The 22,830-nt window shown below is 31.6% G+C and overlaps 1 protein-coding gene across 1 annotated transcript; it reads right to left on the bottom strand.

Moving 5' to 3' along the window:
- Positions 1–16,050: 16,050 nt before the first annotated feature.
- On the bottom strand, positions 16,051–22,327 carry LOC114284045 (CASP-like protein 4A3). Its single transcript, XM_028226923.2, has 3 exons — positions 21,570–22,327; positions 21,337–21,472; positions 16,051–16,475 (listed from the first exon to the last, which is right to left on the bottom strand). Exons 1-3 carry the CDS (start codon positions 22,103–22,105, stop codon positions 16,281–16,283), a joined length of 867 nt encoding a protein of 288 aa, XP_028082724.2. The 5' UTR covers positions 22,106–22,327; the 3' UTR covers positions 16,051–16,280.
- Positions 22,328–22,830: the final 503 nt, after the last annotated feature.

Raw genomic sequence — 22,830 nt, 5'->3', positions numbered from 1 at the left:
AGACAGGTAATGGTAAAACAAGAAGCTTTGCAACTAGCTATACAACAACTTAAAGACTTATTAGCATAACTGTAGAATTAATTAGATAATTCTCAGCCCAATTTCAAAATAGTGGTAGACTACTAACTCATCACCCCCCAAAAATTTGGTATCAGAGCAGTGTTCGATTTTAGGACAGTTTAAGTTAGTTTATGCATTTTGCCTATGGAAATAGAGTAGTTTTTATTTTTGGACAATTTAGTTATAAATTTCATATTATAGTAGTTTTTAATAATTTTAAAGTAGGATTTAATTTTGTGTATGAAAAGAGTAGAATATTTAGATTTAGAACTCAGCAATCATAACCATCGTCTTAGCATAGATAAAAATAAATTTCGTTGTAATTTTGAAGGTACTTTTACACATCAGCTCCATAGCAAACATAATTCTCAGTGAAATAGTATTATAGATCACCAGATTAAGTTTGCAGAAAATATTAAAAAGGACATAGATAAAATTAGTAATCTTTTTATATCATCTTCGTAATAATTGTAGTATAATTAAAAATCAAGATAAAAAATTAGATTATATCCAAGACCAGTGTAGTTCAATTTTACAAAAAACGAATAGATTTAAATTTAGAAAAATTTTCCACTAAGCTAGAAATAGAAACTCTAATTTCAGCTATAAATACTAGCAGCTCAGAGAAAATAGAGTTAGAATTTAAACAACTAATTGAACAAATTCATAGCCAGATAAATCAAATAGCTAAACAAATAGAACAAATCAACCAAATTCAAGATAATTTAAAACAGAAATTAGAAATTTTAGAACAACTAATAAGATCTTAATTTATGAGTAGTGATAAAAAAGCTAATAGGGACTACCAGATTATCTTAAACAAGCAGAAGACTTCCATAATAACCCAGAAGGAATCAGTAGCTATCAAGGAATAAATCAGTCAGATAAAATATCAGTAAGATAAAATAATATAGGAATTTTATTTCTAATCAGATTGTGTGAAAAATTTGAAGAATTATCAGAATAATTACACAGTTTAGATAATCGTTTAGCTTCTTTAGAAAGATTAATACTTCAAAAAGGAAAATGAGTAGAAGGACCAACAAACAAATCTCAATCTCAGATAAACGAAGAAGATATAGCTAGATATTTTGAAAAGCTCAAATTACCAAAGAAACCTGCCTGTAGAATTTACAGAAAATAAAAATGTTTAAACAGCTAGTAAAAGGAAGTAGTAGCAAAAAGCGTAATGAAGATGAAGATATTAAAATGGAAGAATTTATAGATGTAGAACAACAAATAGAAAAATTTTAAAAAGAAAAACTAGAATTAATTCCAACTAAATATGTATATAAGCTAGGTAAGGTTTGAAAAATCTAAAAATCCCCTAGATGTTGATTTGTGATTATGTATCAAATTTAAGCAGAATAAAACAATCCCAATCAAACAATCAAGACAAAGAGACACAATGATTTTAACGTGGAAAAAACCACAATTGGACACCTCCAACTGTGATCAAAAAACCACGAGCAACAGCCACAAGAACAATCCACTAAGAAGATTTAAAGGAATTACACAGGTATACTCTCAATTACCTAGCGAATCCACAACGCCTAATTGAACCAACCTCTATATGCCTCTTCCAACCCCATCTTCACCACAGAATTGTCTTTCTGATGAGCCACTCCGGATTCCACCAAAGCTTCAGGCTCGAACTCTTCAGAATCCACAACTGAAGAACAACTCTCTCTTTTGTGTATAACAAACAAACCTTTGATGTACTCTCTTTAAATCATGAGTTGAAAACTCAATAAAAACATCAAAGAAAACTAGCAAAATCTCTCCAGATATAAACTTTAAGATCCAAAAATAAGATCTGGAGAAGTTTTTTTAGTGTTGGGAGAAAACCAACTATTTATAGAAAACCAAAGCAATCCTAATTTCAGAAGAAAACCAACTCTTTAAACAAATCTGGAAATCTGGGATCGCGCGGTACGCTCGAGCTCAACACAGCCCGCTCGAGCGGACTGACCAAAAACTGCGTGCGAACAAACTGAGATGCGCTCGAGCGTAGGAGAATCCGCTCGAGCGTAAAATCACACCCACCAGTATTTTTTGCTAGCCCTGACAAAATACTGAGACCTGCTAATCTACGCTCGAGCTCACAAGGCTCCGCTCGAGCGTACAGAACAAAAACACAAAAAATTACAATTGAATCAACACAATGTTTTGTCTCCGGATTTGACAACATAGGTAGTACCTTCTCTGAAAAGCACAATTCGGGTTGGATTCGCATCTAAACACTCATAGCCTCACTGAAATAAAAGTGCGAAAAAAAATACAACTGAAAGGAGTTTTGTCAAACGGGGTTGCCAAGAATAAAACCTAATGAGGTTCATAAAAAACAATATCTATTTAAACACTACGGTGAACAAATGATTAGTGTAACCCATGAAGACGAAAAAATAGAGCTAAACTTAATAGATAGAGAAAGCTATAAATATGCAGTAAAAGAGCACCTCAAAATGACTCACTTAGGATTAATTGTGGTAGGAGTTAAGGCTTTAACTAGAAAAAATTTAGGAAATAAAGTTTTTGCATGTCTTTATAATGATAAGTTTAATGATGTAGGACAAAGTATTTTAGACAGCTATGAATTAGTCTTGAATTCAAAAGGAGGAATAGTCTATTTTTCACCAGATTTCTTATTACCAACCTCAACCTTTCATAAAAAGATAAAAATAAGAATAAAAAGTAAATGATACAAAATGAAAAAGGGAGAAAAGAATTTATTAGTCTGCACAGGATTTTTAGGCTTAGCAGTCTCAGAAAGTAATACTCATTATAGACTTACAAATGATCAGATAGTTAAGTTATTAGGCGCAAAAGGAATAAAGGCACTACCAGCTAAAAAATTTAGTCCTGAAGATAATACAGCACTAGGTTGGAATTTAGGAGTTTTTTAGGACAAAAAAGGTTAGCCCCTCAAGATAACTTATTATATCAAAAAGCAGATGGAAGCTATGCAGTAAGATTTACTCAATATACGTATGTAGCACCAGAAAAATCTGAAGATGATGAATTTAGCAGTATAGATAGGGAAGAAAATCAAGATAATCATAGTGACATAAATCAGCTTCATGTAATGACAAAGGAAAAAACACTATCACAAAATAAGATATATAATATTGATGAGATAGATTTGGAAAATTCCACCCTAACTGATATGAATAAAATACTAGATACTAGATACTATGAATATTTAGCCAGAGGAGATACCCATGATGAAGCAGTGTCATTTTTAGATCAAGAATTTCATATAGAATACGTAGACAATATCATAGAAGATAAAATACATCCTAGCAAGATATTTAGAATACCAAAACAATCTAATTTAGAAGATACTTTTTATATGAACACAAAAAGCACAGGAACTAGTAACCCACAACCTACGGTAGAAGATTCAGTAGAACCAATGCATTATGCAATAGGAGGAAGGAGACAATTAGCTAGTTTAAGACGTCGTAAGGCAAACCCAAATAAAAGTTATAGGTTTCATGGAAAGCGTAGACCACCAAATATGAGTATACAATTACAGCCAGCAATTAACCAAGGAACCGTTTTAGATTTAGCTAGATTCGACCCTCAGATATGGCAAGAAGTAATAAAAAAATGAGAAAAATATGCGGTAAAAGGATGGATGAATAATCCCTTTGAATCAGTTGATATGTGGGAATATATGGAAACACTTTTAGGAGATTCAGCCTTTAATATATATTTAACATTTAAAGGAAAAGAAATGCTTATAGGATACGACCTTTCTAGAAAAAATGATTACACCTAGAGCATAGCATTAACTGAGCTAGATCAGATAATATTAGGAAGTTGGAAATATATTGTTCCCTTTAGTAAAGAATACTTAGCCATAGCAGCTAGAACTGGAAAAAGTTTTGATGAAGAAATAGGAAATAAATATTTTAGAAAATTACCCGGAGAGTTAGGGAGAGAGATAGAAAATAAATGGTCAATTTATTATACCAACTTACCTGCAAAAATAGCCTCAAGAGAAGTGAAAATAAAAGGAACCTTAGGAATAGGACCTATGATAGTTTTTACATTTCATAGGCTCGGAGAAAAATGTATAAAAAGTCAAAATACAGAAAGATTTGAAAAAACAAAATTATGGTTTTTGTAGCAGTGTAACATATACTCTTCAGCAATATGAAGATAAATATAATAGGAAAAAATACAAAAAATATGAGAAATATAGAAAAGAAAAATATTAGTAGAACAAATATAGAAAACCATAGAAAAAACAGAAATTCATTAGAAAGAGTAGAACTTTTAATAAGATAAACTATAAGCGACTGCCCAAAGAAGAAAGAGATAAAAGAAAATAAAGATATGTTAAAAAACCCAACAGTAAAAAATGCAATTGTTTTATATGTGGAGAACCCAATCATTTTGCAAAAGCCTGCCCAAAAAGACAAAGGCCTAATACTAATAAACAGATAGAAAGACTACATATAATAGAAGATTTAGAATAAGATATAGTTAGCATAAATAGTGATGATTCAGAAGAATATAGCATAGTCAGTGATTATGAATATCAAATAGAAGCTCTAAGTTCATATAGTGATTCAGAAAGTGATACATACGTAGATAATCTTTTTGGACAACTTAACCAAGAAATCGGAATGCCCTCTTCTCATGACACTTTCTTTATGATGGAATGTAATGCAGATACTGAATGTCAGCATAATTTTCAAATAGGACTAGGATTTGATACCACTAGATGCAGTTATTGTAATTGGTTTCTCGCTAAAAATAAAAGAGCTCAGTGTTTATTATGCAGTATAACCTATTGTATAGTCTGTCTAGAAAAATTAAACATTACACATAAGATAACATCAGGAAATAACAACGAGCTGTTAGAAGATCAGAGTATAGAAAGCAAAGAATTACATCTAACAATTAAAGAATTAGAAATACAAGTAAGAGAACTTAAGTTCCAAATACGATAGGTAGAAACTAAAGCTAATTTTGATATTGAATGTTTAGAAACAGAAAATAGATAGCTTAAACAGCAGCTAGAACAATTTCATATTAAGTACCCTTTAAAAGATAAACTTGTCGAAGAACATATGAACTCTTTAGAATTAGTCAACCTAGTTGATTCTCAACCCTTTAGTCAATATTCCCAAGCACAGTCAGATAATACATATTTACCATTTAATTATCCTGTTATACCCAAACCAAATTTAGTTGAGATCTCTTGTGTAATTAAATTTACAAAAAAAAAAAAAAAAAAACCCTTAGTATAGATGCCATGATAGATACAGGAGCTAGTAAATCATATATTGAACAACACATAGTTTCACCGAGATGGAGCACAGCTTTAACAACCCCAGCTTTAGTCAGTATAGCCGATGGCATTAAACAAACATATACACATTGCATCAATGACGCACAGATTAGTTTTCATCGTCTAGGTTCTCAAACTCAACATATAGAATGGTTCCCTTTACCTCAAGTTTGGATTGGAAATACTCGACAAAATCATCCTTTCATCTTAGGACTTAACTTCATACTTAGCCTACAAAGCGGCATGTTTATCAGCCAAAACAACATCAATTTCTTCAAATGAACTATACATACACCCACAGCATATGCCCTTAGCACCATTGCCCATTCATCAGAGTTGTGTGCAAAGCGTGGTGGTACCATAGGAGTAGATTCAGTTCCCGCTAGTTTTTTATTTCCTAGTAGAAACATTTTTCCCAAGCTAGCCCAAAAGTATATACCTAATGAGATAGCAAATACTTCTTTAGAAAATTTAGACATAGAAAATTATGAATTAAAGGATTTAGGAGAGTTTAATTTTGAAGAAAATAGAGACTATTGGAACCTAGAAGATTTTCAACAAATTGTTAACATAGAATTAATTTTTGCAAAAATAGGAAAATTAAAGAAAAAGCTAGTATACAGAAGAACAGAAAATGATTTTGATGAAATAATAAGATTAGCTGAAACAACAGAAATTTTAGGTGAACAGCCCATGAAATACTGGGAAAGAAATAAAGTTTTAGCTAGTTTAGATATAAAAAATAGAGATTATAAGATTACATCAGCACAAATAAATCATATGCCAGCAGACATAGAAGAATTTAGGACACAGATTAAAGAGTTATTAGATTTAAGAGTAATTAGACCAAGTAATAGCCCGCATAGGAGCGCCGCATTTATGGTAAGAAATCATGCAGAAATAAAAAGAGGAAAAGCTAGAATGGTTGTAAATTATAAAAGATTAAATGACAATACAGAAGATAATAAATATAATATACCAGATAAAAATCAACTCATAAATAGAATACAAACAGCAAAAATATTTAGCAAATTTGATTGCAAGTTAGAATTTTGCAAGTTAGAATTTTGACACATAAAAATGGAAAAGGAAAACATACCATGGACAACCTTTTGTTGCCCACAAAGACATTATGAATGGCTAGTCATGCCTTTTGGACTAAAAAATGCACCTTCCATATTTCAGCGTGAGATGGATAGTATATTTAATAAATATAGTTTTATACTGGTATACATAGATGACATATTAGTATTCAGTCCAGATAAAAATAGTCACATAGATCATTTATATATAGTATTAGAAGAATTCATAAATAATGGAATAATAATTAGTAAGAGGAAAATGGTATTAAATAAACCTCATATAGAATTTTTAGGAATGGAGTTAGAAGATGGAAAAATCAGGCTACAACCTCACATAGTTAAGAAAATTTTAGATTATCCAGATAAATTAGAGGATACAAAACAACTCCAATCATTTTTAGAAATTTTAAATTATGCACGAATGTACATTCCTAACCTTAGTAAAATAATAGGACCCCTATACAGTAACACCACACCTACAGGGCAAAACACATTTCAATCAACAAGACATAGCTTTGGTTAGAAAAATAAAAAACATTTGTAGAAATCTACCCGACTTACAACTTCCCTTAGAATCTGAATATATAGTTGTAGAGACAGATGCAAGTCAGTTAGGATGGGGAACAGTATTATTAGCTAAACCTAGCAAGTATGATAGTAAAAATAAAGAGCGCATTAGTAGATATAGTTCTGGAAAATTTAACAGAAAAAAAAACGACCATGACCAACCTAGATTTTGAGATATTAGGAATAGTATATGCAATAAACAAATTTAGATTATTTTTGCATAAGCCTTTTACATTCAGAACAGACTGTGAAGCTATAGTTAGATTTCATGATAAACTTAATGAGCGCAAACTAAGAACCAGAAGATGGGCGAAATTTTTAGATTGTATAGTAAGACAAGGATATAAAGTAGAATTTGAACATATTCAAGGGAGTGATAACAAATTAACAGATTGGCTAAGTAGGAAGATTTATTTAGAGAAAAAAAATAACCAGTTTAATTTTTGTGCAGATAATGGAGAACAGCAAAACCATGAACTTTGGGGGATTTACCCTTCCCATTTATAAAGGCAGAAACAAATTCAGACCATTAACAGGAATTGAGCTAGACCCAGTTCAACAGTGTCTTGTAGATAACCTTTGGAACAGTCATAACCACCCAGCTAAACGTCTGTCAGCCTTAAACTCTCTTAGTATATATTTTTCAAAAATCCAGAATAAACCCTTGTCTAAAAGTTTTTCTTTTTGTGTAGTAGCTAAAGGAACCAAGCCTGGTATTTACCATGATTGGATAGAAGTCGAATCCTTAGTTAAAAATTTTCCCACACCTCAGTATAAAGGATTTTATGATTTTGAGTCAGCTAGTACATATGTCTGAAGACAAATACGAACTAGTTACTTTATCAGCCAGATAGCTAAAGATTACCTGGACACATTGGGCAAGATGCAGTCAACCATTCTTGCTACTAGTGGAGTTCTAATTAGCCAAACAATTAGAAGTAGTAGTACTGGAAGTAGTAGTAATAATCCTCCGATAGATTCTCAAAATCCTCTCCAAATGTGTAGACATTGTGAAGGCCTTACTAGAAATTTCAAGAAAATTGTGGATAAAGGCAAAAAGGTCAGTAAAGAGCTAAAACAGCTCCAAGACGAAGAAAAACAATTGAGAGAAACCATTTGAACCCTAACCAACCAGCTTAAAAAATTAGCTCCAGGAAAAGCAACCGCCCCCTTTCCAAACCTAGAAATCAGACAACTCACCAGTGAGGAATTTGAACAATTGAGTGCTAGAATGTATTTCTTCAGGCATTCTATCATTCGATCTTTTTGCGAGAAAAGCCAAGAAATAGAGGACCTTAAACCCTATATATACACCTTAGCCAAAGATAACAGAAATAGCTAGTTAGTCATTATACAGTAGTTTCTTCAAGACCTCTCCATAGCAGAAGTTCAATGCCCTGGTATAGCTTATCAATGGACTTATCTCTACTAAGATGAAGAGTAGCCCTGCTTAGAAGAGGAAAGGTGTATGGACAGACCGGAATGTTTTGGTTGATGTCAGTGTAATCTAGATTTCAGCATCTGTCTTTGCCAAATAAATCTAGTAATAACCTTCGAACCATTGGAGATAGAGATTAGGGGCAAAACGCATTATCTAACAATCTCACAATTGTTAGATTATGGGTTTGTCTCTAGAATAATTTTTTCAGATCCAGATCAGACAGATAGTTTTGGAAATAAACTTGTTCATGCAGTGCTCTGTGTAATGGAAGAACATCATCCCTATGTAGAAGCATTAATTGATAGCAATCTACCAGAGTGGAAAGGAATAAGGTGCATCCCAGCTAAGCCTAAAATGTACCTTAGAGGAACCTCAACATTTCCAGGGTACCCAGGACTTCTCAATCGAAGACCCTGGCCATGCAAAAAAAATTCACTCAGAGATCAGCTCAATATATGGAGAAAATTTACTAATAATCCTCTATTAACGTATAACGGAAATTATGGACATCTAGTTTGCGAAGATAAAAATCAGAAGATATACTGTAACCTAGCTATCCTAGGTTATCCTTTCAGCAAAGAAACATTCGTCAATGAAAGCCAATATCCCAACTATCAGCATAGCGTCTCTCATGAGTCACCACTAATGGGAGAAGATGACCAAGATAACCAATGGGGAAATGAAGCAACCATAGGTGATGACTTCTACGACCAACTTTCAGCAGCAGACCTTAACGATCTCTCAGATAGAATGTACGGGTGAAAAAAATAATAATAATAATAATATTATAAATTATTGTAATACTCTTGTTATTTTTTATATAATTTTTTATTTAAAATTAAAAAATTATTAAAATAATTAATTTTCAAACGAGACTTAAGAATTGTTTGGGCTTTTATAATGTTTTTGACAACAAATAATCCATTTCTTTCTTCCCACTAGGGCTGAATAACGGATATACCGATCCATTTAAACTGACCGAACCGAACTGATTCGTCACATTTTGAACGAATGCGTGATGACAAGCAGATAGTTACAGATTGATTTTTTCCAATCCACCTAGTTTTGGACGGATGGTGGATTTGAGATTCATTTGGCCACAACCGAACCACCAAACCGCAAGCATCCCTAGTAATTTGTAAGACTTTGTGTTTTCAATTCATTTAGATATTCTGTTTATGTTTTCAATTAAAGAAGAGTTTAAATATTCTGTTGAAAAAAAAGGTTTTCAACTTGAACATATTTTTGAATTGCAAAAAATAAATGTATTATTTATCTATATTTTTTTATTTTTAAATCTAACTCTAAAAATAATAAATAAAAAAGATAATATATGCTGATTGGTTTTTGTTTTCAAAAATAGATATAGATGTAACAATACAAAGGCATACAATCTCTACTACTGATATATTCATAGTTTTGGTGGTTTAAATTGTTTTTATATTTTAAGAACCATAAATTGTAATACTTTATGTAGATGAGACATGCTATGATTGTAATATGTGGATGAGGCATGCAGTGATTGTAATATTCTAAAGTTTCAAACTTTCTTTCTTTAGATGAGGCATATAGTGATTGTAATATTTTTTTAAATCATTGACTGTAACACTTTTTTTTTTTTTTAAGAAGTGCACAAGTTGAATTATGTTAAAAATTTATAAAATTTTAAACTGCTAAATCGATTCGTATTCATCCGCCAATCCGCTCAATCCACATCTACCGAATTAGCGGACGGATGCAGATTGATTCTCTTCAATCTGCCATTATAATAGATGGATGACAAATTAAAGATTCCGTGACCGCAATTAACCCGCGTCCAACCCTACTTCACACCACACTACTTTAGTGGCCAGAAGAGGACTGAATTGTTCAGTTCGGTTTGTAAGGGGTTTGATTTTTATTTTTTTATTTTTTTATTTAATATTAGTGCTTATATCATTTATAAAATTTACCTAATAATTATAGGGACACAGTTTTATTGTTGCTTTCTTCAACAAAAAAAAAATTTGAACAATCATTTTTTAAATAATGCTTGTCGTCTATAATTGATTGAAGAAAGTAGTTTGTTTCAGTCCATCTTAATATACTCGATTTTCTAAAAATTGAATTACCTCTTGCTCCTATGATTCGATTTCTTTGTTTTGTATGCTTTTATGTTGATTATTTATGAGATTAAATTTATTTTTTAATTATAGTTATATTATTTTATTATAATTATTTTTTAAAAAATAAGATAATCTATTTTTAAAATCATACTAATCATTTTATTTTTTAATGAAAAATATAATAAAATAATATAAATATCGTGTACATTTATATTGGAGGTGGAATATGATAAAATTCATTTGATGATATGTAACATCTCTTATATTAATAATGTTACCATAATTAACAAATTTGAATATCATCGGATACTAGTTTAATGAGCTCGATTTTACTGCTTGCAATTTTAATTTATGTTATTTATTTTTGGGATTTTTTTTTAGGATCCCTGATATTAAGATTTTATAGCATAAAGAACATCTAATATTTTCATAATGTCTAAGGTCCCTCAATTTGATCTAGAGAAATTTCATCCAGAGAAATTCTATCCAACCCAGAGAAATTCTCTATTTCTCTCCAGAGAAATTTCCAAATTATGTAAAGAACTAACAGCTATGTTTTTTAACTCAAAAAAAAAAAAAAAAAAAGAGGGGGAGCAAAACAACAACAACGCCACTACCAGCATTGATGCAAAGAGAAATGTGCACACCAGACAAATCATACACAAAATTATTGCACTAAGTACAACCAAGAACCAAAATTTCTCTGGACTTTCAAATTTCTCTGACCCACTCTCCAGAGAATTTCTCTGGCCTTCTCTTCTCTCCAGAGAAAATTGAAATTTCTCTGAACATAATTGTTTACTTTTGTAGAATCCTTTCTTTGTGAAACTAGAGAAAATTCAAATCATTTACTAGAAAAAATTCAAAATCTTGTACTAGAGAAAATTGAAACCAGAGAAAATTCCAAATCGTTTATCAATCAAATCGTTTATCAATTAAATAGAAGAGGAAGAATGAGAAGTATAATATATATACTAATAGTACACAACCAAATTAAAGTGCTCACCAGAGAAAATTCTGGACCAGAGACTGAAACCCAGAGAAAATAGGTCTTCTATTGATTTAAAAAGTTATTGCAAATAAATTGCTCAAATTCATACATTTTGCACTACCAATACCCTAAATCTAGAGTTCCAAACTTTCCCAGATAGTCAACTGATAAATTCTTAGAGAAAATCACAAAAACTCAGAGAAATTTACAAAAAGATACACAAAAAAAGGAACAAAATTAAGGATCGGGCTAGCCCTGAAAACCCATTTAGTTGTTGTTAATCATATTGTTTAATTTTGATGATGTCTAAAATATTATTTGCCAAAATTTGAATTTTTTAATATACATATTATTTGATACAAAATATTATCTGTTTAAAATATATATTGTATGACACATTTGTTAAATATTATTTAAATAAAAATATTTTTTACTATTCACTTTTTGAAAAATTAGACTGAACACTATTCATCTTTTGACAAATTTGATATTGATTGATTATATTATTTTGATGAATTTTATATTGATGAGTTGTCTTCTTTTAACAAAAGTGATATATCCACATGGAGCGGTAGGTTATGTTTAATTTAAAATCTCTACAAAAATTTAAAAAGGGTATATATTTTCAGATCTATTACAAATATTATTTAAAGAGATTTTACTATATATGCAAATATTTGATTATAATATTATATATAATGCATACAATATAAATAGAATACATCACATGAACAATTAGATTTTTTACACTACATTGATTATATCATGTCTCACACACACACACACACACACACACACACACACACACATATATATATATATATATATATATTATAATAAAACAAGAAGAAAAAGATTAAGCAAATCATTTGCTTGTTTGAAAGTTGTGAATTTTGTATCAAATTGCCTACAAAACAGTGGCTCCATGTTTGAATTTTGTATCATGTCTCATACACACACACACACACACACACACACACACACACACACATATATATATATATATATTATAATAAAATAAGAAGAAAAAAATAGAGAAATCATTTGCTTGTTTGAAAGTTGAAATTTTTGTATCAAATTGTCTACAAAAGCGGTGGCTCCATGTTTGACAAAACAAAAAAGGAAAAGAAAATTATCATTTACTATCTATTTGAATCAAGAAGCGTGCCCATGTAATTCATGACGTTAGCAATGAGGGTCCTTCTTCTAACGAGTGTATTTTTGTGTATAAATAAAAGTGTTGTATGCGGAGAAAAATTAAGAACTTGAAGAGAAAAATTTATGTGTGCTCTAAAATTTTGAGTATATTGTATTCTGCTATTTCACGTTTAGATCTAAGTGTAACCTTTGATCTTACACTTTCATATCTACTGTTTGTGAGGGAATTATTGTAAAAGAGGGTTTAAGTACCACTTATTTTTATTCATTATTTTTGTGAGAGATTTTGTAAGGGTGAGACATTTATTGTTGAGTGAGGCTCAATAGATAAGAGTAAATCCTGTGCAAAATCCACAAGCTTGGTAAAGACTTGGTGGTGTATTAATTCATTTTGATAGTAAAGAAATTCTCAAAGAGGTTCCTTGAGGAGTGGACATAGGCCTGACGTGTCGAACCACTATAAATCTCATATCTCTTTTATTTTTTATGTTGATAATTATTATTATGTGTTTTATTTGTTAAAATTCTAAATATTATGTTTACAAAATTTAATATTGTAAATTTTTTTTAAATAACTCAATTCACCCCATCTTAGATTGCCTATCTGAAATAATAGTTATTAAGTTCATTTAACATCTGTGACTAAAACCTATACAAAAAAAAGAAACATAACTGAGAGAAGATACATTTTTAAGAGATTTTTTTCTACCTGTGTTACTCCATTAGTCTTGTACTGAAATTTCTGGGGCCATATCTCATGAAATTCCTGGCAATAGAAAATGTCAATGATTCTTTCAGTTTAACTTATTTCTAAGGAATAAAAGAAAATATTAGCCAAAATAGAAATCGAATTAGAATTAATCTCCTCTCATTCTTACATTCCTCTTCAATTCTTCTCCAACTCACAAACATAGTTAGTAGACAATCATCAAAACTAAGCCCAATTGAATATAAATTGAATATAAAAAGAAAACAAAATAAAAACAAAATTAACTTAGAAAAGATACTAGAAGATACACTTACTGACAACATTAAAATCTTCTTTCTCATTTACTACTACTAATAATAATCATAATACTAAGGCTAAGTTTGGCGTGTCTAGAAAAAGCCAAAAAGTTAAAAAGTTACTCAAAAAGTTAAAAAGTTAACACTATTTACCAAAAGTCAACAATTACAGCTGCACAACTCTCAATCCTAATTTTCTCCTACAAACCAATTTTTACAATTTTTTATTACATATTTTTTCATAAAAAGTCAAAAAGTTAATCCAAACATCTATATTTTCTTCCTCAATTTTTTAGTCCAAAAAGACAAAAAGTGCACTTGTTTAGAACCCCCAAACAACCCCTAAAATTAGTACTTAAAAAATCTAAAAGGGCTAAGCTTAAACAGAGCCACATGCCAGAGCCATTGACAGCATAGCTGCTTGCTCCTCCTCCCCCAACTTCCTCCGCCGCCGCAGCTCCTCCACTAACGATCTCTGCACCACCACTTCTCTCCCAAACCCTAATAGCTTCCTCTTCAATGAATCGCCCAATTTACTAGTGTTGCTTCCATTGTTGTGATTGTTGGTTTTCTTTGATTTCTTGTGCTCTGTTTTCAGACCCAAAAGTGCTCTTATCTTCTTCCTGCTTCTGATCCCACATGCATTGCACAGTGACTGCAATGAATAAACACAAAAGCAGATCACACAATCAAAATCAAAACCCAAAACCCTAAATCACTGATCAAATACATATGGAGATAGAGAAATAGAGAGAATCAAACTTTAGGGCCAGTAGGGCCACTGTTTCTTCTTCTGTCGGACGTCTTTGGAGTAGCCGACAAAGCGGCGAGCAGTGATGCCGGTGGAGAGGTCCCAAAGGCAAAGCTCGGAGTCCCAGCTACCGTCGAGAGAGATGAAATAGAGAAGGTATAGAGAGAGAGAAATGAGTTTGATCTATGAGAGTTACATTTGTCTGTCATATATGAAAAAGGACTTTAAATATCATAAAAAAATAGTGTGGACTTCTTCCATTATCAAAACAGAAGTGATTGGTAGCTTGAAAGAGAGGCCTCCGAATCTCCCCGAATTCAAAAACGATGTCGTTTCGTCGTTTTGATTTTTTTTTTTTTTCAGAAGAAGAAAATCAGAAGAAGAAGAAGGAAGAAGAAGAAGAAGAGAAGGAAGAAGAAGGAAGAAGAAGAAGAAGAGAAGGAGGAAGAAGAAGAACTGGAAGGCCAACAAAATCGGGCTGGAGGCGGAGGTGGAGGCGAGAGCGGGGGGCGGAGGCTGGGGCTGCGAGGCAGAGGCGGAGGCGGTGGCAAGGCTGCGACGAGCTACGACGAGGCGACGGCGGGCGATGATCAGGCTGAGGCGACGGCGGGCGGAGGGCTGTCATAGCTGCCATCTCCTCCTCTTCCCCTCTCTTCTCTTTCTCTCTCTCTTTCTCTTTCTCTTCTAAATTTCAGGCTGTTCGGGGGGACAAATTTGCGGGAAAAAATCATTTTTCTTATCAAAAATGGGAGAGGACCTTGACTAATTTTTCCTTTATTTTATTAATATTAAAAAGCCTACTTGGCATCATCTTCATTTTTTATTTTTAAAAATGCAAAAGAATTGTTTGATTAAATATTTATTAAAAAAAAACTTGTATGGAGTGAAATTTTTATTCAACACAATTTTCATACAAAAACGGGGGAAAAAAAATGGGCCTTTTCAAACTATTTATTGTTTGTTTAAAAAAATACAAAAAAAAATGAAAATGAAAAGTCGAACACTTTTTAATATTTGGTATGAATCAAAACCGAGGATGACAAGCCCCTCATTCAAATTCAATAACAGATGAAAAAAAAAAATCACTTGAGACCCAACAATATTTCTGAAATTAATTTTTGAAAACAAGTTGTCAAACAAACTTTTTTGTGGCAATTTTTGTTTTTCTCTTTACAACAGTTAAAAAACAATAAAGGAAAACCATACCAAATGACACTCTTGAATCTGAGAATCTTCAGCCCAATGGAAACAGTGCCACACATCAATTTTTAGTTTTAGAAAAATCCAAACAAACACCATATTAGTTTTGGACAAACTTGCTTTCAATTATTTATCCTTACCCAGTTGTTCAAATGATGTTTTGTCAAACACCTTCCATTGTGTTACTAAGTTACTATTAACATGTTCAAATGATATCATCTGATACTATTTTTTAGGAGAACCACAAAAGTATGTTTATAGCATCTTGTGAATCGGGGGGAAAAAATGACAGACCAAAGTAAAAGAATCAGAAAAACACCCAGTAAATTTTTTATTTACTATTATTATTATTTTAAATAAAAACACAAAGTACTTACCCGTGTCCTTTCAATCAAAAACCATTCAAACTAATTTGGAACATAAGTAGCAATATGCTATTACAAGCATTGGTTATTGCAATTGTTACAAAAAGATTATCCAAATGATCCAAAACATATATTTCCCTATACACAACACTAAAGAATTTCTATGACAATATTGCCTTTACCTATACAACATTTCATCAAGATAGATAGAGATGAGTAATAGACCGACCCCAAGGAGGGGTCTTAATGGTTATGTAGATCTGAAAGTGAAAAGTGTATAACCAGAGATGAGAGAGCTGGAGGCCAAGGCCACAAATGCGATAAATGACACTCCCACAGATGCACTTGCCATCGCCGGGAACTTGTCATTCCCCCAGTTAGATATCCAGTCATCAACTCGGGTGGCAGCTGATGATGATGCCGACATCAGCAGATAAGTCAAAATCTGCCATTTCAAACAACAAAACAAAAGCCCCAGCATTCAACTAAGTATACCAGAAAAGTTATTGAAAATCAAATAGAGCCATTGGGTATGTAGAGGGGTCCATCCTAAACAGTTGAATGGAGGCACAGTGGGAAGAGATCAACCCATATAGGCTAAGGAAGAAGGGTGAACAAAAACGAAAACAAAAAAACACTACTTGAAGAACCCATCAGGATCCTTTAGGGTTTAACCTTCAAAAGGTCTTCATTAATTTGTGTGCACATTAGCACCAAGTAACTGGTCAAAGCACTCTTATCGCTCATTGTTTTCATGCATTTTGTTCCAACACTGCTCTGCAAGCAACAATTTCTAGTTCATGCTGTAACATTTTGTGCTGAGGGGGAAAATCTACTAACTACCACCCAAAGAGGAAGGGAATGGAGATAAAGAACTAAAACATGAAGGACCTCTGCATAAGGATATGTTTGAATCATGGGTTTGTGGAGGAATTTGTGAAGGTAAAAGAAAAGATTAGAAGAAAATGAAATGAAAGAAGTATATACTAATTATAAAAAGATCCAAACACGGCATAAGTATACTAGCATGAACTCTGGAAAATCACAAGGTTGACTTAAGCTGAACAGGACTTCTACAATGCTAAAGGGCATTGGGGGTTTAGTATTTGATCATATTAGACAATTGAGCCTTGGGAGGAGTGTGAGGGGAAATCCCCTATGGGCTAAGAATGCAGGTAATCACGGGAATAAAAAGGAAACAGAAAGAAAGAAAATGAGTACTTGAATATTGTATCTATAATATCTATATAAGATCTTAAAATAATTGCGGATAACACCAAGCTGATAAATTTTGAAGTGTCTTCTTTTGCTCCAAAAAGTGTTCATTTATGTCTCTGACAAATCAACCAACTGGTTTTAGCACTTGTATCTCACCTTTTCATTCCTTTGATTTCTATTTTTTTTTTTTCGCAAACAACATTATGTAATATGTTGTAACATCTATATAAAAAGGAAAATGCAGTTTACAACAATATATTAAAACAATTATTATTAGCTTGAATAGCTTGTTGGTGGGATAATACTACACAAGCATGCTCTTAAATCCCAGAGAACCACAGGCAATTCTCACAAAAGATTGATTAAAAAGAAGAAGAAAAAAACACTGCAAAAGATCTATTTGTACAATTGCCATATGATGTAACTTGCAGAATGGAATGACATGTATTTTTATACCAAGAAGATCTTGATCTTGAAGCTAATAATAAGCTGTTCTTCATTGTGTCAAACCTTTTGGTAATATATTTTTATTCCACTTAGGCATAGATGTTACAACAAGCACGCATTGTTTTGGTTGTACGATAATGCAGGAACACAAATTAATGAAAGCAAAAAATTATACCTTATTAAAAATACAGACATCTATATATGTGTGCATATATATATACATATATATTGTGATTTTCATCTCTGTAAATGTAAATACATATACCTTTTAGGTTTGCTTTGCAAAATATGTACTGGTAAAACCAAACAGCTATAAACACGGGACATCTAAACAGTCATTGTGGGGACTTGTTATTTGTGCTATGTTCATGAGCACAGCTAGAATTTGTGTACAATGGAGGCAAACCATATACGAATTTTTTCTTATTTAAGAATTAAAAGAAACAAATTTCAAATGGGAAAAATATAAGACCTTGTAGGGAAAAATTAAAAAATAAATAAATAAACAATAGGTAAAATTCCAAAACTGTAGTGGGAGCAAATTACAAATTTTTAAAAGCATTTTACTTGTAACTTTGGAAAAAGTTTGAAAACCATGTAAAAGAAATAGGTTTAATTAGATCAAGATCTCATCAACTATTATCAAATATCACTTTATTTTTCATCTATGAAAACCTACACATTTTTATCCCTTCAATTACAAAAATATATCACTTTCACCAACTGGCATCCCAAGTGGGGGCGATAGTGTGGAAAGCAAGGGAGACTAGGGGTTGTGAGGGAGTTGAAGAGGGAGGGACAGAAAATAAAAGAGAGAGAAGGGAAGAGAGAGAGAGAGAGGCAATTTTTTTCTTAAAATTAAAGATTCCATGAGTTCATAAGTATTTTGTAAATTTTAACTTCCATTGTAATTACAATTGATTCCCTATTAAAAAGTTCAAAATTTGTGAATTTTTGTCTAAAAAAAATTACTAAATACAACACACAAAAAAAAAATAAATTACAAATACACCTCATGAGATTTTATTAAAATACAAATCGCCCCTGTGATTTTGAAAATTACATTCTATCCCCTGAGATTTCTAATTTCATAACAAATTGTCCCTTTTATTAATAAATCATCAAGTCAATTAATAGTTTTTATTATTGTTAAAAATATGTTTCAATTAATAATTTAGATAATTTTATTATTGTATAGAAAAGCAATAATGAATTTTATTTTTTTAGTTAATTCTGCTACATAAAAAATTCTAATAAGGGGGTATTTGTAATTTTTCAAACCACATGGACTAATTTGTATTTTAAGTAAATCTCAAGGGGTGTATTTATAATTAATCCAAAAAAAAGAGTACATTTTAGTATTTATTGAATTTTTTTTAGATTTCTTCACACTATTTCATTTTTTAAATATATTTCAATTAGGTAAATTTTAAAAAATATAATTAAAAAATATTGATTAAAATATTAAAAATTTTACTAAAAATAACAAAATACGAAAAACAAAAATTTTAAAAACCAAAACCAAACAAAGTGAGGTTTTAGACTAATTATATATTGTGTTTTGTTTACACTTAACAAATAAATAAATAAATGTATGAACAAATTTATATCCAGCCCACTTGGTGTTTAAAAAGATAAAGGGGAAATTGTAAATTAGTTAAAAGATTTAAAAAAAGTGCAAAATCATTCAATTACTAGGCAAAGATAAATCCAACTCCAGACCGGCCCCCTGCGGCACAATTGGGTATTTTGTACAACGCACCGCCAATCCAACGCGGCTACTATGGACCACCATCATTATCAGGTAGCGTGGGTGATGAGATGAGAGAATATAAACATCATCACCCAAAAAGTGTTTGGTCCACCCACCATTCATTATAAAGTCATGACAACATTCCCATAGAGACATACCCAAATCGAAGGAGTGATTAACATAGTAAAGATCCTCTCTGGATCCTTTCTTTGGCTTCTTACTTGGTGGCTTGTTCGATCTACTTTTGAAATCACTTTTGAATTTAATTTTGATAATTTAAATTGTTCATATTTTATGATTTATCATATATATTATACCTATAAAAAATCAAATCGATCGGATATTGAAAACCATGTAAACTAAAAGTTTTATTTAAAAATAAAATTGTTTATTAAATTTTTTTTAATAAAAGATTTTTAATTCTTCTGATATCCGATCAACTTGATTTTTTACAAATTTAATATACATAACAAATCTTAAAATATAAACGATTTAGATTATCAAAATTAGACTCAAAAGTGGACTCAATGGCCTACCAAGTAAAGAGTCAATGAAAGGATCCAAAGAGAGGATCCTTACTCAAAACAACTATGCCAGTAAAATATTGGAAGATTTTATCAAAATTTCCTTATAAAAAAAATTTAATATATTAAGGGCAACAATGATTCATCCCCCCTTTTCCTCCCACCCCCTTTGACCCCCTCTCTCTCTCATTGGTTACATTTTCTTTTTCTTTTTCTTTTTTTTCCTGCTCCTCCAATCACCACCCGCCACGTGACAAAGGGGGTGAGGGGGTGACCCCCAAAAGGGGGTCCCAAGCATTATTCTATTAAGGGCAAGTATAAAGAATTTTTTTAAAAAAATCTAATAAATATCACTATTATCAATATATTAAACTTTAAAATAATATAATTTTTAATGTAGATGTCAGTTTTTAATAAAATTAATATTTTTTAAATTTTTTCATCAAGATCTATCAAATAAGATTTATATTGATTATGAAATTCTTTTTGAAAAAAAAAATTATTACCGTTGAAATTGATAGAAATAATAATAGTAACATGTATTAATCTGTTTGACAGTAACATATTACTTTGTTTCACAATAACATGTTACTCTATTTGACAGTAACATGTTACTCTGTCCCACAGTAACATATTACTCTATTTGACAATGACATATTATTTTAATAATATTATCCAAAAAAGAAATATATATATATATATATATATTATTTTGTTTTTAATCAATTATATATTTTTTTCTTAGAAAGTTTGTGAAAAAAAAAAAAATTAAACTGTCTTTTTTACCAAACAAGGGACCAACTAAAGGGTTTGGACTATATTTCCCTAAAGGAAAATGTTTGAAGGCCACAATTGTTGTAGCCATAATGGCTCAAAACTGTCAAATTATGACCCTCTAGCATTGTTGTTCCCTAAAATGTACAAACCATGGCCCCCAATTGTGTAATACTAGCATGAACCTTGTTGGTCAAGCTGGAGGAAAATCATTTTGTTGGTTGATTAAAATAGCGAAATGGACCCCATTTAGAGAAATTCCACAACTTTAATCAATTAAAATAAATTAAAATAAGTATTCCTTCGTTTTTTGGCAAGAAATTATTTACAGAATACAACTACAAATCTAACTTTTATATAGTGCTCTCAATTAATGATAGAAGAAAAAAATTTACAAGTAATTTATAATGTGAGATTAATGATTCAAATTCTATTGTGTTACCTCTTCCACCAGTAAATAAATGATAAATATAATTTTAGTTAGTATTAAAAAATTAGCAACATTAACAATTTTTTTTCACTAAAATGATATATTCCCTCACTGATTAGAAGTAAGTCAACGAATTTAAACCCCAAAAAAAAAGACTTGCCTGATCCATGAGGAAATCGAAGTAATAGCGAAGTTGGTGCCGGACGACATAGTTGCCGGTAGAAAAATGGTAAGCCAGATCGCACGCCTGCACAGCTGAATACATGAAGCCCACCACATTCACCGATATACAGTACCTATATATATGTATGTATATGTGTATCATCATCAATGGTTACATCATGTACTGATCATGAATAGACAGTACAGATACTGTATGTATGATTGACTCACCTGAACTCTTTGTATCGGTAGAAGGAATCGAGAGCCCAACCTTTATTCTTGTCTGAGGCCATCACTGCGAACGAAATCAAGCAGAAAACTAATCCCCAGATTCTTAACCCTAACGCAGCTTTCTTCACCATCTTCTCTCTCTTCACTCTCCTCAGAATCGACAGCGACCTCCTCGTTCGCCGCTCGCTTCCTCCTCCTTCCACGTCTCCTATTCCCGGACCCGGATCCAACTTCGTCACCGCCAACGGCTCCTCCCGCACAAATCTGTTCACCACCGGCTGCGGCGACGGAGATTTCACGTTTTCCGGTGGGTTTTCCCTAGGGGAGGATCCATGGCTGAGAGACGTCCGATGACTTAGATCCGACGATACCGATGATTCGGCCGGCGATCGAGCCGACGGCAACGATGGTTTGGGGTCCCGAGGAGGACTGGGACTGGGAGATTGAGCGGGTGATGAATCGGCGATGGCATGGGCGGTTGTGGGTTCTTCTTCTGAGATGGTTTTGTTCTCTTGGTTTTCCATTTTCTTTTCCATTGCTGGACTACTGTAGGAGAGACTTGTTTGAGGGATGAAGAATGGGCGGTGATAATTGAGATTGACAACGATGGTTTTGGCAGTTATTTCTTGGTATCGGAAAACAATGAGAAGAAACAGAGTGCGTCAGTGTCATTTTGACTCTCTCGACGAATAGCTTGTCAACACTTGTCATGTCTTTTTCTTTTTTTAATTTTGGTAAGGAATTTGAAATTCTTTTTATTGCTGAAAAAAAAATTTTAATTAATGATAAATTTTATAATTCTAATTATTAATATAAATTTTTTCATGTATTGTTAATAATTATTTTTTGAAAGCAGGACTTATTTGTATTTTTTCTTAAAAAATTTCATTCTTAATAGGGTGTATTACATTTACCTCTCTTGAAATTTCTGACAAATACAGAGACATCTCCTGTAATTTGAATAATTACAGTAACTTTTCATACTTTACCTGATAATGTCAAGATTCTTCCAAAATTTGACCTCCGTTTATACATCTAACCCACCCTATTGATGCCATCAAATGTAAACACTAAAATGCCTATAATGCCCTCAAGTGCCCAACTCAAGAAAATCTCAAACTATTGTTCTGTTGTAAAGAGGAAATTATCGAGGGATCCATTTTTCATGAACTCATATACCAAAAAATGTTTTAAAAAAATTATTTTTTTATTTTAAATATACAATTTTTATTTAAATATTTCATTTTATTTTGTAAATATT

Source organism: Camellia sinensis, chromosome 1, assembly GCF_055761805.1.
Source record: "Camellia sinensis isolate YWXY chromosome 1, ASM5576180v1, whole genome shotgun sequence".
NCBI lineage: Eukaryota > Viridiplantae > Streptophyta > Magnoliopsida > Ericales > Theaceae > Camellia > Camellia sinensis.
The sequence above is the reverse complement of the archived record's forward strand: the minus strand, read 5'-3'. Positions and strand labels throughout refer to the sequence as shown.